Genomic DNA, 17,351 nt, shown 5'->3' with positions numbered 1-17,351 from the left:
TCCAGTGTGACTGAAGCAGACGACGACAGTTCTGCTAAACGAAGCCACGGAAATGTTGAACCAGCCACTTCCCTACACCACAAAGGACGGAACAGGAAAGCAAGAATGCCAGAGTTCCAGACAAGATCCTGGTGATCCATGGATCAGGACCCATCCTCTCCTCACACCCCACCCACGCACACTGCCTCGCCTCCCATTTCTCCAATCCCCGCCCATGATGCCCCTCAGCCTCCTTTTTCCTAAAGCTGCAGTTTATGGCTTTTTCAGTAGGTGGCAGCACAAATCACACACAATGCAGTTTCTACACCTAGAAATTCCCTCCGTAGAAAGAAAAACACCAGAGCTCACATTCCATCCTCTTACATAGTTCTAATTCACCCTCACATCACATGCTGCCACCAGAGACAGACCCATACAAAACTTCCCTGGCTTTTGTGGGGCAACTCCGGGCCTTTATCCTTCCTCCTCGACCCGTCTAGGCCCCTCCCTGTCACCCTCCCCTTGGACTTTGCCCTTCTTACAGGCCAGGCAGGGGGCCAGAGTCCGGGCTTGACTCATCCCCCACCTCACTCAGGTTGAGTCCCAGTTCTGTAACAGAAAACATCAACACTTCAGCCCAGCACAGCGGAGAAGCACCCAGTCCAGAACTCTCCTGCTCTTTCCCTCCACCATGGAGTACCTCTCTGCTCTGAACCCCAGCGGTCTGCTCAGGTGATTTCTAATCTTCCTCTCCACTCTCCAACTCCATTCAGCCCCTAGGAAACTCGTGAACCAATACCCCTTCCCCTCCCCATTTCCACTTTCAACAGTGGGCTTGTCCAGCTGTGAACCACCACCCCCCACTCCCACCCCATGTTCTCTCCCTCTCTCCCTACTCTAATCCAAAAACCTAAGCCCCTTCCTCCCTAACTCTAGCCACCCCACCCTCATGACCCCCAGTGCATTCAGGAAACCGCTCACTCCTTCTTGTCCTTTCTTCCCACCTACCAGGTCAGTATCCAATATGAGCTCTGAGATTGGCCGTAGGGTCTGGACCTCAGTTCCACCACCCCAGCGACCTTTCCGTGTCTGTAATCATAAGCGGACCACCCGGAAAGGTCTGACAGCTGCCACCCGCCAGGAACTGCTAGACAAGGTGAGTGAGCCAAGTCCCTGGGTTCCTATCGCAGGGGCAGCCAAGGGGCTCAAGAATTGAGAACTTGGAAAGCCCAGCAGAAAGGGCTGAGGTTAGATGGCTGCCCCTCCTTCGGAGGACTACAAACAGGGGTGTGAGCCCAACGACTTCTGCTGCATTTGGGTCAATCTGTTTTGTTTCCAAGGAGTGGGCTTTTCTTTGGGTGTAGGGAAAGGAGTAGTTAAGGAGGGTTGCAGGGATAGAATTCACAAGTCAGTATGGAATGGCAATTTGTGTGACAGACCAAGTTCAAATCCTGATTCTGCCATTTCCTAAGGTCAAACCTTGGGAAGGTATTTAAGCTATCAAAATTTTAATTCTTCCTCAATTTCTTCATCTATAAAAAGGGAATAATCATACACCTGCTACGATTGTTGAAAGGAGTAAAAGAGGATAATGAATGTAAAGTGGTACATAGATACCTGGCACTAAGGAAAACTCAAAATGGTTGTCATTATTACTGAAGACAGTTCTGGCGCACTCTACGAGGGCAGGGGAGAGTGAGGTGGGACCCTGGAAATAAGATTCAATGGTGTCAGGCCCCATCAGCATAACGCCTTACACTCCTAGCCTACATCCATTCCTGAAGGATGGACTTCAAGATTACTTAGCTAGCTTCTCAATTCCAACCCAGGAGTGGCTTGGAGGGAAGCTGGGGAAGATGACACTGACAAAGCAGGAGCAAATGGGAAAAAAAGGTCTGCCCCTAGTGAGGGTCCCCCAACAACTGAACACTGAGAGCTGGAGCTATTTGAAGAGATGGCAAAGCGCTGCGAAGTACAGTTGGGATAGCAACCAGTGTCTTGGGCCAACCAATGGATGCTGGGCTGCTAGAGACGGAAGGGACATGGGACAAGCTCTGCCATTTCCCTCCTGCTTCTTGCCACCGGGCAGGCACTGGAGACCCTGTCACTAAGTGGAGCGCTAACCCTGGTGCTAGAGGAGGACGGCACCGCCGTGGAGAGCGAGGACTTCTTCCAGCTGCTGGAGGATGACACATGCCTGATGGTGCTGGAGTTCGGGCAGAGCTGGAGTCCCAACAGGGTGAGAGGCCCAGAGCGGGGCCGCTACAGGCCACCAGTCCTCTCTCTCTCCCCCAAGCCTTTTCTCTTGCCTGATCTTGGGGGCAGAGGTGAGGAGTTGTCAAGGACACCTTATAGTGGACAGACAGTAGGTCTGTCCCAAGGTTGATGGGGATTGGTGGTGGATGTCAGTAGGTGAGGGTCCAAGGCACTCATGGGGGTACCCTACTCTACAGAGTGGGGTGCTATCGTATGGCTTGGGCCGGGAGAAGCCCAAGCACAGCAAGGACATCGCCCGCATCACCTTTGACGTGTACAAGCAAAACCCTAGAGACCTCTTTGGGAGCCTGAACATCAAAGCCACATTCTACGGGCTCTACTCCATGAGTTGTGACATTCGAGGACTCGGCCCAAAGAAAGTTCTCAGGTCAGAGACCAACATGTTTTACTTCCCCATCCGTCCAGTTGCAGTCCCATCATTCCTTCTCCTGTGCTCACCTGCCCCATTAGCTCTCCCTGGAGGAGAGCCCCCAGCCCCCAGCGCTATGGCTTCCTCGCGGCCACCTGACTGCCTGCTCTCTGCCCTTCAGGGAGCTCCTCCGATGGACGTCCACACTGCTGCAAGGCCTGGGCCAGATGTTGCTGGGAATTTCCTCCACCCTCCGCCATGTAGTGGAAGGGGCTGGGCAGTGGCCGCAGCAGGGTCGCCTTCATGCCTACTGAGAAGAGCTCCGAGCTTCCGCCCCTAGACTCATTCCAAGGGATGGCTGTAAGGCCTGTGACAGCATCAGGTTTGGGGAGCTGCAGACAGTGCAGACTAGATAATTCACCTGGTTTCCCACTGTCCTCTAACGCCATCAGCATAATGCCTTAGCCCCCTAGCCTGTCCCCATTCCTGAAGAATGCTGTCCCTTCCGAGCCATCTTGCCAGACTCCCGCCTACCCTGAAAGGCACATGCCCGTCCCAGGCATCTTGATCCCACCCTGATTGCTGCTACCTCTAGATGTCCTTCCAGTTCTCCCCGTCCCTGAGCTCCCAGTGCACTGAAGTCTGCCCTCGTGGACTCTACCTAGAGATCTCTATTTCTTTGTATCCTTGCCGCCAAGAATAACAAAGATGTTTCCAATAAAAATATAAAAATGTTTACCAATAAGACTTTGACTCCAATTTAAACTGGGAAGGGGACACGACAGACACACCCTACCCCCTCCCCCATCAACACCCAGTTCCAGATCCCAAGGCCTCAGTCTTCAAGTATTGAATTCAAAACCCGCCTCCGCTTGGCCACCACCCCCTGCTGCTGTTCCCAAGCTTCTCGCCGCTTCAGGAAGGTAGTCAGGGCCACGTTTCGAGCCACATGGTGGCCAAAGGGATCTTTTATCAGCTCCTGGTTCCGCTCCCCTGCAAAGGGAACCATTCATGTTTAGTATCAGCTGCAGTTATTCATCCACTTGGAAGAGATTCTACTTGGAATGAAGGTCTCTCCATTTTCCCTGGACCCTGGGCTTGCCTCAGTATAGACTTAACCCCGCACTCTCCAAAGAACAGAAGCTGGGAGGAGGGGTGGGTGCACGGGGCTGCTCAATCAGCAGAGGGGAAGGGGAGAGCAGACTGCTAAGTACCACGGCCAAGACCCCCCCCTTTGGAACTGAAGTCTCTGCAGAATTTAAATCTACTCCCCCACCACCCAGCTATTTGGAGTGAGGGAAGGAAAAGTCCGGAAAGGCCAAAGAGACATGCTGGTACTCACCCAGCTCAGCAGCAATTTCCTTCCGGGCCCCCAAGGCTGCTGCACCCCAGATGGCATCTAGCACACGGCTGCCATGGCGACTGCAAGCCAGAGCCACATATTGTCCCTGCAGTGAGACAAGCAATGTAGTTCCCTCTAGGGCAGTCCATAAAAAAGTGTTGGGGAGGGCAGGGGGGAGTGAAGTTTCAGAAGTTCAGAGGCTACGTCAAGAGCCTGGGAACTACATACCCTCTCTCTGACTCTGAAGAACAGTTCTGGGGGAAGCTCGTGCTCTCTAAATGGATAATGGCAGAAGAGTCAAACCAGAAGCCAGAAGTCTAACCTTTAGGGTCTTCAGCAATCGGCGGCGCTGCTTGCGTGTCACAGAGGGGCTGGTCAGGATGGCATCGAGCACATGGGAACCAGCAGGGCTTTGGGCCAGAGTCAGAAGTTGTGGGCCCGTCAAGGCACCCAGACTTCGAAGTATAAGGCTAGGCGTGGAGAAGTGTAACAGATGCTGGAGCAGTAGAGACCCAAGGACTGATACTTCCCCCAGGGCCCTGGCTGTGGCCATTTCAACCTGGGAGGACAGACAAAGGAAATTAGGAGGCAGCCACCAAATTGCCACCTCCATTTGAGTGAAGCTAGGGCTCTCACCACCCTCACCTCAGTTATGACAGGCTTCCTAAGCCCAGGGAGTCACTGGTGTGGCCTCTCCCCCACCTCACCTGGTGCTCCGTAGGCACTGTCCTCTCCTCCTCCATCAGTCCATAGTACACCTCATATGTCGTCAAAGTGGCAAAGAGAGGCGCACAGGCCACCTGTCGGGAAGAGGGCTCTGCACAGTGGAATGCCTAGATGTGAAAATAAAACATAACAAATCTGAGAACTACCTCATCTTTAACCCCAATTTTCTAGATAGAGGAAAGCATTCAGGAGCAGAGAGAATGTCTAACTCCATAAGAATGTAAGCTACACGTGGACAGGATCTCATCCGCCCTACTGTATCCCAGCCTCTATACATGTAACAGAGATCAAGTAAATATTTATTCCTTAAATAAACTCTCTTCATTCTGAGAGACAGTTTTCATCGCAGGGCTATGAGATGGCTTTGGCCTCATTTTCCCGTTATCTGTAAACTCCCTGGGCATTAAACTTCTTGGGGCCAGAGATACAAAGACTAAAGATTTGATAAGTCTTAAGAGGTAGAATTTGAACCGAGGGCATAAATGAGTTGCAGGTAATACCCACTCACCTCTAACAACAGCTGCAGGACCTGGGCTTGGTGAGTCCCAATTCTGCGGCAGGCCCCCACCAAGGCAATGACTACCCCTGGGTGACCCTGGGCCAGCACAGCTTCCAGGGCAGGGCTCAGCTCCTCAAACACGGGGGACAGCTGAGGGGAGACATGGGATAAAGAATCTTTGTCATTTTGGTAACTGTGAGCTAAATTATTCAGACAAATCTTCCTGCCAAAAACAACTAAAAATGCTAGATGAAACATAAAAGCATTGCCAATATCAGGACTTTGGTTTGGCTGTTTAAGGAAGGTCCAGGACAAGGGGACATTCTTCGAGATGCCACCTCACATGGGGAGGGGTCTTTAAATGGCCATATTCTCAGGGTAAAGGAGAACTAGAGTCAAACCTGCCCTTCCACCCTAACTCCTAACCCACAAGACCCCAGGGAGCACGCCTTGGCACTAAGCAGCAAAGGAAAAGAGAAGCTATGACAACAGCTTCACATGATCCAGCGTTCACATGCATCTGTAGACAAGTACTCAGTCTGAGTGGGCCATGAAACCTCAAGCTGCTAACGGATATTGACACCTTAGAGAAACCACAGCACATCCTTTCTGGGAAGAAGACACCTTCACCCTAAGCTCTGGGAAACTCCCAGGAATGACTTTTTAAGGGGAATAGCCAGCACACAGTCAGAGATACAGAGGCAGGCACACAATAAAATAAAGCCCAAATAACAGAAACAACAGAGTACAGAAACAGACCCAGCCAAGTTCTCAACTCACTAGCTCAGGAGTAGAGATAGCATCCAATAAACGCTGCAAAGGGAAATTGGCAATAGGATGTGCAGCCAGGGTCTGCAGTTGCCCTTGGAAGTGATCCTCAAAGAGGCTCTGGAGCCTCGGGGGCTCCAACACCAGCAGCACCTGCTCCAGGAGTCTGGAGCTCGTCTGATCCCGCAGAAATAGCAGTAGGGGGCTGGGGACAAGGAGAAGGTAGTCTTAACTCCAGTTCATCCAAAATAGCTACATCTCCTCATTCATTTCACACAGCCCCATCACCCTTGGTTAATCTGAGGCCCTGACCATACCTGCCATCTGCTGAGGAACTGCGGTTACTCAGGTAGCCAATCACAGCATTACAAAGGTGGGCACAAAACTGGGGCAGTTTGCGGTGTAAGATCTGCAAGGCCACTTGAAGGCAGAAGCTGGAGATCTTGTCAGTGACAAACACTGTGGGGAGAGAGCAGAAATAATAAAAGCACCTTCCCCCAAATTCAGACAACCTATACAACCTCAAACCTCAAGCAACATGGTACAAGGGATTATGAACACAAAGGGTCTATGAAGAGTCTTTGCAACATCAAATGAGATCAGATTTGAAAAGAAGAGAAATAAGATGGTCTAAATAAGGGCCTTGTTTGAAGATAATCACCTCTAGAAAAGTAGATCTTAGACTCTCCTATTTCCCTCCTTACCAGCAATGTCCTTCAAAAAGCAGGAGCTCAGGTCCTGAAGACGTTTCAAGAAGGATTCAGGAACCTCGAAATCAGTTGGTTTACTTTCCCGAGTTGGGGCCCTTTGTGCTTCTGAAGGAAGATCAAGAGTGTGCAGCAATGAGATCACAAACTACCATCCAGGAGGGAGAAGAATTCCACAAATGAATAAGGACTCAACTTAGAGAGGCAGTACACAACTAAATATCTCTTCTCAGCTAGATAACTGAATTAAGACTACATTTCTATTTCAATTTTTCTAAGCAACATCAACCAGCTCTCCCATGATCCATAGGAAATAGTCTAAATTCCTCAGCCAGGAATTCAAGGTGTTCACAAATCAGGCCTCATCTAAACTCTCTAACCTTATTTCCCCGAGTTTTTAAAAATGAAGGTCACTGACTACGAGTGCATCATGAAATCAATTTAGTGGGCCTCAACCAGCACCTTTTTAATGGAATGGACAGAATAAAATTAAAAAGGAAAGACAATATCAGAGTGAGATGCATGTAGTAAGGGTATTCTTTCCTGAACTTTTGCTTGAATCCAGTATCTGTATGAATACAATTGTACACTGAGTCATGTGTCGCTGTCCCCTGAACACACCTGTGCATCCTCACTGTGGGCTTCTGTGCAAACCAATCTTTGGCCTGCAAAGCCCTGTCCTAATTTCTCTGCTAATTCTTCAAGGCCATAAGAATTAGTCTTCTGCTTACTCTCTCCTTCTGAACTTCCTAAACTCTCCTTTCCTCTAGGTCCATTTGCTTCCCTTGTAATACTTACCAGGTGACTGGGAGCCACGGTGTCTGGCTCTCTCAGACTCCAGAAGAGTCCCTCCTAACACCTGTAGCAGAGTTCTGACAATGAAGCTGCCATGTGTGTCTCCACAGTAGAAAAGAAAATCATCACACACCTCAGAGGCTAGTCCCAAGACCAACTCCTCCAGGGTCTCCAAGGGACCATCCTTCCCCTCCTCCTCCTCCTCCTCCTCCTCCTCCTCCTCTTCTTCCTGCTCTGCAGGGCTCCCCAGCAATCGAGGCAGCTGCAGCAAAGCACTTTGCAATACATGGACCCCGCATCGATGACAGGCCACAAGGCGCAAGTTGGAGCTCAGAGCAGCCCACACTCGACACAGAGGTTTCAGAGGACTGAACCCTAACAGTTCCTGCAGCATCTCACTGCCAGTCCTGTTTGTGGCCAAGGCTAGGGCTTGAGCCTCCACTTCCTTCAAAACATTGTGCACCATCAGCTCTGGAAAGACAAATAAATGTTTTAAACAGACTAAGAGGAGGATAAGGTTATGTTCCATCATTTAACCAAGGGGCTGGGAGTGAGGACGGAGATGCGCCCTGGGAACCCACCAAAATTTCCTTGCCTGTCTCGGATTTTATGCCCAATGAGTCCCTCTCTTGGTGCCACCCCGAAGATGCTCCCTACCTCGTTCTTCTCCGGTCTCCGGGGCCTCTTTCAGCGCCGACAGAGCCCGGCGGAAATACCCCAGCGCTTCGGGGCTCAGATGAGGATGCGGATCTACAGCCAGCTCCGAGCGCCCGTCCGGAGGCGGGCAGGATTGTTGCTGGCGTCCTGATGGAGGACGCCCCGACCCCTTGGCCCCGCGCCCCCGTTTGCCACCAGCTGGGAACCCGCGCCGGGACTTATGGGGGGAGCGCGGACCCAGCCCCATGGGTGCTTTGGGCCCTCTCCGCCCGCGAAGGCTTCCTGGGCCGCAGCGGGACAGCACTCAGCCAGGTGGGAGGACTCCCGACAGAATTTAGACTCTCGGGCGTGCGCTGGACGCAGCGCATACGTCATAACTCCGCGACCGCCCCAAGCCTGGCGGGAGTGGGTGTGTCCCCAGATCGCCCCGCCTCCATTTGCCGGGCCGGGCCTCGCCCGGAACCTCTCCGTACCTGGCGTGACCTCAGACTTTTCTTTTTTCTACGTCGCTCGCTGAAACCCGGCCAGAACGCCGACTTGCACCCCGCTCATACGTATTTAAGTCGTAGTCACCTCGTCCGGCTCCTGCGGTCGGAATCAAAGTTCGCGATTCCAAGAACTTTGCGAGTGAAGTGGCATGAGGACTCCAGAGGCTGCTTAGGTGACAGGTAAGGGAGCGAGCTCCTAACACGTAGAGCTCAGGGTCACGGGATCTCGGCTCACCCCGACCCAGAAGCCGTGCCAACGAGCCAGGTATAACTGGGCCAGGGCAGGGGCCAGAGGTCCAGATAGCCCAGGACTCTGCGTGGGCGCGTCGCGAGGGACCGCGGCTCCAGAATCTCCCAGCCAGCTAGCCCCACTCAGATAGACCCAGTAGGTGCCTCTCCCTGGACAGCCCCACCCCGTCTTCACTCCTGGGCCTCCCAAAAGGGACAGGCTGCCTTGCCCTGGGGCCTGTACCCAATCGTCCCTCTCTGAAACTCTTCTCCCCTCAAAGGATCCCAAACCTGGCGCCCGTTCCTACCAGTATGATTGTCCCCCTTCCCATACACAGTCTGCAGGCTTCCCTCAGAACAAGTCTTTGCTTCCGCAGATTTTACCCCTTTGTTTGTGAGTCATGGCAGCTCCCATGAAGGGCCAAGTGTGTGTGGTGACTGGTGCTTCCAGGGGTATTGGCCGCGGCATCGCCTTGCAGCTCTGTCAAGCAGGTGCCACAGTTTACATCACTGGCCGACATCTGGACACGCTGCGGGTCACTGCTCAGGAGGTGAGTACATCCTTTGGGACCACAGGGGCAGAAATCACCTGAAGAAGCCCTTCCTGTTAACCACTCCTCCAATCCATTACCAGAAACTATAATATTCCTCAACGAGACCTGAATATTTACTCAAAGTGAGATCAGTGAACCCCATAAATAACTTCAGATCAGGTCAAATTTGCCATCAAGTGAGTTTTATGAAAAAACGTTCTGTTTGAGAGCGTCAGGGATTTTGGAATTGCAACTAAAGAGTTGTGGACCTGTGCTTTCCTCTATTTTAAGCAAGACTTTATTGAACTGTACATTTTTACTTGACTTTTCTACTGGTTTTCAGTTGAATAAATACATGGATACGTTTGATTTTCTAGGCACTGGGTGAAGCACTGGGATTCATAAGATATAACTTGTACTTTTAAAAGCTATAATGTAGGGGCGGCCAGATGACTCAGTTGGTTAGAGCGCGAGCTCTCAGCAAGGTTGCTGGTTCAATTCTGGCATGGGATAGTGGGCTGCGCCCCCTGCAACTAAAGATTGAAACCAGCAACAGAAATGTTTCCTTTCAATGTAATTTGAATATAGTAAGTGATTAATTTGAATATGGTAAGTGACTAATTTGAATATGGTAAATATTAATTTGAATGTGGTAAGTGATTAATTTGAATGTGGTGAATATTAATTTGAATATGGTAATTGAGAAAGAGTCTCCGTGCGAGGGGTGGGCATTGAGATGATATGGGAGAGTGGTGAGGGAAAGCATTCTGGCGGAAGTGGTTCTCGAGCTGAGTGTTGAAAGGTAAGAGTTAGGTCAAAGAAGCTAAGACAGCCATTCCAGCAAAGGGAACTTCACCAGCAGATGCACAATGGTGAGAGTGGATATTGTAAGAAAGAATTCCAGAGCATATAGGTACAAGGCAAGAGTGGTAGGTAAGAGGCTGAAGAGGAAACAGGGAAGTGGATCTTGGAAGACCCTGGTAGAGACTTTGGCTTTATTCTCTGACAGATGGTGATCCCGGAATATTTTAAACAGGTTTGTGTTTTAGATAGTTCATACTGGCTGAAGTGTGAATAATTCATTTAAGGCAGAAAGACTGGAGGTCAGGTGAGCAGTTAGGAGGCAAGGAGGTAATCGGGTGGGACCTAGAGCGTGGCTCTGGAGAATAGGAGGCTTGTTTTTGAATAAGGTAATCTTCCTCTGAAGTTAAAGGATGGGGCACATTTGTAGAGCCTGAGGCAGAATGGGAAGTAGAAATAGTTTGTGCCTGAGAACTCGGATTTCTTCGTTACCCGGCACAGGTGGAGTGAGGGTAAGAGGGCTGAAATTGAGTAGGGGTTCCACGTGAGTGGTGAAGGGTGGGAACTAAGGGCATGTAAGATGGAAGTGACCAAGGACAAGAACAAAGATAGATACTCATTTATCAAGAGCAACATCCATTCCTTATTTGTCCCTTACCCTCCACATGCAGAGTACAATACCTGGCACATGGTAGGCCTCAGTAAATGTGTATTTTACCCCTGAGATCCCAAGCCACCTTGCTCTGTGAAGAGGATCAAGCACTCCTGCAATTCTTCACACAGACATCAGAGGGCGGTATTGCCAACTGATGGCTTTGATTCCTGGGGTGGCCTTCTCAGCTCTCAAGCTGGGAGTTGAGGGCAGCTGCGTTGTCTCGCACTGGTATGTGACTGTGAACTTATATCCCTTCTGTCTCTCTTCAGGCTCAATCCCGAGGGGGCCGGTGTGTGCCTGTGGTGTGTGATTCAAGCCAGGAGAGTGAAGTGCAAAGCCTATTTGAGCAGGTGGATCGAGAACAGCATGGGCGTCTGGATGTGCTAGTCAATAATGCCTATGCTGGGGTCCAGGTACTCTTTGAACTCTGGTCCCAGCTCCACTCCTGACCTTCCCCTTTGACCCCTGAGTCCTCATCCCCACTCATTGTTCCTTCCATTATCTAGCCCCTCATAACTTCCTGCTTTCAGACCATCCAGTTCAGCACTATCTCTGTGCCTTCCAGGCAATCATGGACAACACTAAGAAGGCATTCTGGGAAACCCCTGCCTCCATTTGGGATGATATCAATGATGTCGGACTCAGGTGGGTGTTCCCCTTGCCCTGCTGCAAAGGCCTGGGCTCCCCTCACTCACTTAGTCAGGCTGAGGGCTCAGATCTTTCCCCATATGCCCTTTCCTTTTTCCTCTGACCTTCCATCTCTTTCTTTACTCTTCTGTCCCTTTGTCCCATTTACCTCTGGAGAAGTTCCATCCAGGTGAATCTGTACCTGGAACATCAACTTGTGTCTTGTTTCTGTTAGAAATTTTCATATGACCTTGCCCTTCACCTCTCTCTTGCTTCACTCTCTGCCCATCCAAATGCATGACCCAAAAGGGAGCCTTCTTCCCTCAGTAATGCACACCACCCATAGCCAGTATTTCCAAAAATTGTTAGAGGAAGAAATTGTTTTGTTTCAGATCAACAGAAGGCCAATAAGAAAGAGTGAGTGCCAGCCATCTTAGCCTCCACATCCTCGCTCCAGACCCAAAGGCGAGGGCACTCCCAGGTCATTGTTGGGAAGGCAGGTACGTCACAGGGTTACATGTACATCTGGGACAGGAGTGAGATGAAACATAGCGTTTAGAGTTCTTCCAGCATGATACACACCAGTTATGCCTGTGTTTATTATTGTTGGAACTATGGTACGCTCTCATAAACTATATTCCCTGGATGTAACCAGGCACCTCTGGGAGTAACCAAGATATTATCTGCAAATCTGTGTCTAAGGTGTTTAAGAACACCCGTGGCTTTTAGTGGCAAGGAAGCAGGATTAGAATCCAGTTGTGATTTCAAAAGTGGAAGAAAGAGTGTGAGGACAGAGGGGGATGGTTAGCCAAGAGGCAAGAAAAGAAAAGCCAAACAGCTGGCAATGGGCAATGCCCACATCCTTAGCACCTCTTACTGGTCAGGGTTTTGAGCCTACAAGACAAAGTTCCAGCCCCTGGTTGCTGAGCCCTGATGAATTCTCCAAGGTAAAGGCCACTTGGTGAGCCTCTTAGAAGCCTGCCAACACTTCCTCTCACCTACACCACACACATTCACATGCACGTTTACTGTACCTTTCCTCTAAGCCCATGGCCTTAGGCTGGGCTTCCTTTTGAAACATAACTCTCTCTACTTGTTTTCATTTGGAGGGTCCTGTTTCCCATGCAAAAGAAATTTTTTCTGGTTATCAAGTTTGTGTGTATTATTTTAAAAATTATGGAAAAATTTGAAAATCAATATGATCTTATTCCCCTCATCGCCACCCCTTCCTCCCTTGACTGAGATATGGCTTCTTTTGATTGCCTAGTGTATATTCTACCATTCTTTTAAATATTTGACTCAAAGGAGGTACCATAATTTATTTATCAAATTCCTTATCTATTACAATAGTGGAATTCTTGGGGGAAAAATACATACTTCTTAAAGATTTAACGAACATTATTAAACTGTCCTCCAAAAAAGATCCCACCAGTTTATAAACTCTTGCCAATGAAGGAGAATTTTTTTTCCCCATCTCCTCAACTGTGCTAGACAATATCAGGCCACACAGTCAGGCAAGCTTTGCCACTCTGACAGGCCAAAGATATCCAAAGGTGGTTTCAATTCACACTTCTTTATTATTTGTGAAGTTGAGCTTTTTTTTCATTCATTTATTGGCTCTTTATTCTTTTGTGAGTTGTGTTAAGTTACTCTTTTCACATCAATTTGTAAGAGATCTTTGTGGAATAAATTCCTTTATCATATGTTTTACAGATATTTTTCCCAATTCATTACTCATTTTTTGCATTCATATTCTCTCAGCTCTCTATATATACATTATCATGTATAGATGTATGTACGTCTATATATATATATATGTCAAATCTGTCAGTCTTTTATAGTTTCTATCTTGATGTGATGCTAAGACAAGTCTTTTCCACCTCAAGTTTATGAACACATTGTAATATTTTTCTTTTACTGCTTTTTTGCATTTTTTATGTCTAAGTATTTTATCCTTTTGGAACGCATTTTGAAATAATAAATGAGGCAGAGAGCCAACCCACCCACCAAATAACTGGCCAGTTGTCCCAAATCCATTTACTGAGTGGTCCCTCTTTCCCTAGTGATTTGAAATATTCCCTTTATAATTTGCTTGAATTCTCATTTACACTTGAATCTAATTATTGACTATTTTATTTCATTGACTATTTGTGTATTGTTATACTGGTACTACATTCTTTTAAATATTATGTCATTATACATTTTAATGTGGGGTGGCAGTATTGGAGGTGCATATCCCCCTCACCCAGAGATATTACTCTTCCTTTTTCAGAATTTTCCTGGCTATGCTAGCGTGTTTATTCTCGTTGAACTTTAGATAATTTTGTCAGTTCCTCCAAGAGTCTTATTGAGATATAATGCAAATTGACTGAATCTATGGATCGATTTAAGTAGAACTGATGTTTTACATGTTGATTCTTCTGAATAAATTGTCTGTACTTGTTCTTTTTTTTTTTTTTTAAAGATTTTTTTTATTGGGGAAGGGGAACAGGACTTTATTGGGAACAGTGTGTGCTTCCAGGCCTTTTTTCCAAGTCAAGTTGTCCTTTCAGTCTTAGTTGTGGAGGGTGCAGCTCAGCTCCAGGTCCAGTTGCCGTTTCTAGTTGCAGGGGGCGCAGCCCACCATCCCTTGTGGGAATCAAACTGGCAACCTTGTGTGTGAGAGCCCGCACTCCAACCAACTGAGCCAAGCCATCTGGGAGGCAGCTCAGCTCAAGGTGCCATGTTCAATTTTTAGTTGCAGGGGGCGCTGCCCACCATCCCTTGCGGGACTCGAGTTGAACTGGCAACCTTGTGGTTGAGAGCCCACTGGCCCATGTGGGAATCAAACCGCAGCCTTCGGAGTTAGGAGCATGGAGCCCTAACCGCGTGAGCCACCGGGCCGGCCCACTTGTTCTTCTTATTAGACAGAATTTTATAGGTTTTTCCATGTAGATCTTATATATTTCTTACGTTTTACCCAAGCTGCTTTAGGTTTGTTATTGCTATTATGGCAGTGCTCTTTTTTTTCCAATTACATCTTCTAGAGAGTGCCATTTCTCATCCTTCGGTGGTTAATTTTACTAGTGTTCCTCTCAGAAGGTGGCTTCAAGCCCCTGATTCCCCAGGTCTGCGGCTGCCCCTACACCACCTTCTCCCGGCTGACTACAGCCACTAGAGGGCACAAGAAGCTGCCAGGGCTACAGCCCCCAGGCCAGCCCTAAACACTGTCCGTCCCTTCCTTGTCCCACCTTCTAGAGGCCACTACTTCTGCTCGGTGTATGGGGCACGGCTGATGGTACCAGCTGGCCGGGGGCTCATCGTGATCATCTCCTCCGCTGGGGGGCTGCAGTATTTATTCAACGTCCCTTACGGCGTGGGCAAAGCTGCGGTGAGGACTCAGTGGCACGGGGGTTGCAAAGGTTTAGGACAGTGGCAGTACCCACAGCTCAGGAGGTAGATCCCCAGTCGTAGAGTGGTAAGGCCAACCGGCCATCACCTCTCCTTCTGCCCCTCCGTGGACACTTCCTTCACCTGGGCTCCTCTCAGCTGGCCAGAGGAGGTAGTGCACTGGGGAATGTGGGCGGCTGAGACAGGGTGCCTGGAAGGGCAGGGGACTGGGACATCCTCAGAAGAAGCAGGGAGGGCAGGGGAGGAAGACGACATGGCCAGGTGCCCTGGCTCTCGCTCTATCTTCTGCCCCTCTCCAGTGCGACAGGTTGGCTGCTGACTGTGCCCAGGAGCTGCGGCAGCACGGGGTCAGCTACGTGTCTCTGTGGCCAGGGCTGGTGCAGACAGAACTGCTAACGGACTATATGAAGAAGAATGACAATGCTGAGGATCCCCAGATTAAACAGGTTGGCAAAGGGAGGACGAGGGTGGCAGAGAAGTCAGGGGAATCAGCCTCTGCAGCCTCAATGTCAAGACAGTAGCAACAGCAAGGAGTGCATTCCTGGGTGCTTACTATGGCAGGTGTGTGGCCCAGCACTACACACGTTACAGCCTCTGATCCTCTAAGGGACATAGTATCTCCATTTCACATATCGTGAAACTGAAACTCAGAGAGGTTAAGAAACTTGCTCAAGGTCACGGAAGCCGTAAGTGGAAAGGCTGTCCAGCTCCAAAGCCTATGCTCTTGACCCCCAACACTGCTCTAACCGAAAGGTCCAGGCAGAGTTGGCTTCCCGGGTCCTTCCACTTAGGAAAGGCAGTGGGTCCTGGTGCTGGGGTACAAGGCTCACCCAGATGTGTGGAGAAGTGGCTCCAGCACCTTCTGAGACACTGAGTCCCACAGATGCAGTGACAAGGGCCCGTCTTGGGGAACAGAAACTGAAAGCACAGAATAGACTTCTGCAGTGCTCTGGGAAATTAACCCTTCACTTCTCTGCTCCTGTGTTTCAGCTCAGATTGCATTTCCCATCCGGGGAGACCACAGAAATGAGTGGCAGATGTGTGGTGGCTTTGGCAACAGGTGAAGAGGCTGGGGCAGCTGGTAACAAGAAAGCGCCTGGAGGGTCTGCAGGGTGGTGGCAGCCAATTCTGGGTCCTGGCTCAGGAGGTGGTTAAGGAACAGACCCTTCTTTTCTCTGGCTTCTGGATACCCAGAGGGTCAGAATGCCCCGTTTGAGGTTTGGGAGCTTCAGGAACTAGCCCCTAGAAGGTGTGGCCAGAAGCCAGAGGCCCAAGAACTTTCCTAAGAACAGAGAGAAACAGTTCTTGGCTCCTAAGCCTGTCTCAGTGGTGCCCTGTCCCATTACGCCCAAACCTTGTCACCCTGCACCCCTCCCATGCCACCTCAGCTGTATTTGTGCCCACAGACCCCAAAATCCTGAGCCTGAGCGGGAAGGTGCTGCCATCCTGTGACCTTGCTCGACGCTATGGCCTTCAGGATGTGGATGGTAAGAGCTCTGGCCCAGCAGCCAGCCTGGACCTCCCTTCCTTCTCTTTCTTGCTCACTCCTTCTCTCTCTTTCCCTATTCCTTCCTCCCTCACATCCCACTCAGTCTCTTCAGCCAAGGTGGAGATGTCCAAGGAGTGGGAAACAAACGTCTAGTGCTCCTTCTCTTTCTGTTGTCTGCAGGCCGCCCTGTCCAAGACTATTTGTCTTTGAGCTCCGTTCTCTCCCGCACCTCTAACCTGGGCTGGCTGGCCCCCTACATGCCTGGTTTCCTCCGTATGCCCAAATGGATTATGACCCTGTACACTGGCAAGTTCTAACACTTCTGGCCTGACGTCACCCCTCTGTTTGTCTTTTGGGCTGGGTGGTTGGGCCTATCTCAGTGGAATGAGACAGCTTTTCCTGCCTCCCGCATACCCTTGATACAAAGAGAAGGCCTCAACTGTGTGTCCTTGGTGAGCCCTGGGGGCACTATAGGTCCTTCTTTGTGCCTTGGTTTTCCTTGCTCCCTACATTTTACTTTTTGTGTTACTATTGAAAAATGTTCTGAGTACTAATAAAGGTCTTATTTCTCCTTCAGCCATTTTTTTTTTTTTTTTTTGAGTCCTGATTCTGTGCTGGGCCAAGTGTTAAGTACTTCAGAGAAAGACTCAAAGTCTATACAAAATGTTTGTGTTCTCAAGGCACTCTATCCCTGGGACAAGACCCCTTTCCTCCATAGCTGTTCCTGCTCTTCCCTGGAGAACGGTCCCTCTCAGGGGTGCCTGCTCTTTGGCTATTAGGCCTGCTTCTCATGCCACAGCTGGGGAGCACGCCCCCTCCCCAACCAGAAGTAGGCACCCCCTCACACTGCTTTTCTGCCCCCTCATTCCACCATCCCTTCCTGATCTCCGAGTGAGGCCTGATCCAATGAGGCACTTTCCTTGGTATTGATGATTTCCTTGAATTTGGGAGGAAAGTACTGCCCACATTCAAGTGAGGGGCAGAGGAATAACTGATGGCACTGCCATACTCTCATCCTTCCTCTGGGGGTGATACCACCTG

At 49.7% G+C, this 17,351-nt stretch overlaps 3 protein-coding genes across 4 annotated transcripts; 2 read left to right on the top strand and 1 right to left on the bottom strand.

Annotated features, from left to right (window-relative positions):
• The first annotated feature begins 548 nt into the window (after nucleotides 1-548).
• CIDEB (cell death inducing DFFA like effector b) lies at nucleotides 549-2,952 on the top strand. Its single transcript, XM_033107739.1, has 5 exons — nucleotides 549-711; nucleotides 991-1,135; nucleotides 2,069-2,218; nucleotides 2,433-2,623; nucleotides 2,787-2,952. The coding sequence occupies exons 1-5, from the start codon at nucleotides 671-673 to the stop codon at nucleotides 2,917-2,919; spliced, it is 660 nt and encodes a 219-aa protein (XP_032963630.1). The 5' UTR covers nucleotides 549-670; the 3' UTR covers nucleotides 2,920-2,952.
• Nucleotides 2,827-8,450, bottom strand: NOP9 (NOP9 nucleolar protein). 2 transcript variants are annotated; one of them, XM_033107736.1, is made up of 10 exons: nucleotides 8,100-8,450; nucleotides 7,446-7,913; nucleotides 6,645-6,755; nucleotides 6,258-6,399; nucleotides 5,953-6,145; nucleotides 5,182-5,322; nucleotides 4,655-4,780; nucleotides 4,270-4,506; nucleotides 3,948-4,053; nucleotides 2,827-3,598 (listed from the first exon to the last, which is right to left on the bottom strand). In XM_033107736.1, the coding sequence occupies exons 1-10, from the start codon at nucleotides 8,344-8,346 to the stop codon at nucleotides 3,441-3,443; spliced, it is 1,929 nt and encodes a 642-aa protein (XP_032963627.1). In that variant the 5' UTR covers nucleotides 8,347-8,450; the 3' UTR covers nucleotides 2,827-3,440. The 2 variants fall into 2 exon arrangements, with proteins under 2 accessions (XP_032963627.1, XP_032963628.1); XM_033107737.1 differs by having other exon boundaries at nucleotides 6,645-6,795; nucleotides 7,576-7,913.
• Nucleotides 8,451-8,547: 97 nt separating this feature from the next.
• On the top strand, nucleotides 8,548-16,886 carry DHRS1 (dehydrogenase/reductase 1). The gene is made up of 9 exons (XM_033107738.1): nucleotides 8,548-8,767; nucleotides 9,193-9,366; nucleotides 11,074-11,217; nucleotides 11,370-11,449; nucleotides 14,669-14,801; nucleotides 15,121-15,267; nucleotides 15,812-15,881; nucleotides 16,228-16,308; nucleotides 16,491-16,886. The coding sequence occupies exons 2-9, from the start codon at nucleotides 9,217-9,219 to the stop codon at nucleotides 16,625-16,627; spliced, it is 942 nt and encodes a 313-aa protein (XP_032963629.1). The 5' UTR covers nucleotides 8,548-8,767; nucleotides 9,193-9,216; the 3' UTR covers nucleotides 16,628-16,886.
• Nucleotides 16,887-17,351: the final 465 nt, after the last annotated feature.

The sequence above is a fragment of the Rhinolophus ferrumequinum genome, chromosome 6 (assembly GCF_004115265.2).
Source record: "Rhinolophus ferrumequinum isolate MPI-CBG mRhiFer1 chromosome 6, mRhiFer1_v1.p, whole genome shotgun sequence".
Taxonomy (NCBI): domain Eukaryota; kingdom Metazoa; phylum Chordata; class Mammalia; order Chiroptera; family Rhinolophidae; genus Rhinolophus; species Rhinolophus ferrumequinum.
Note: the sequence above shows the minus strand (reverse complement) of the source record. Positions and strands in the feature narration are given on the sequence as shown.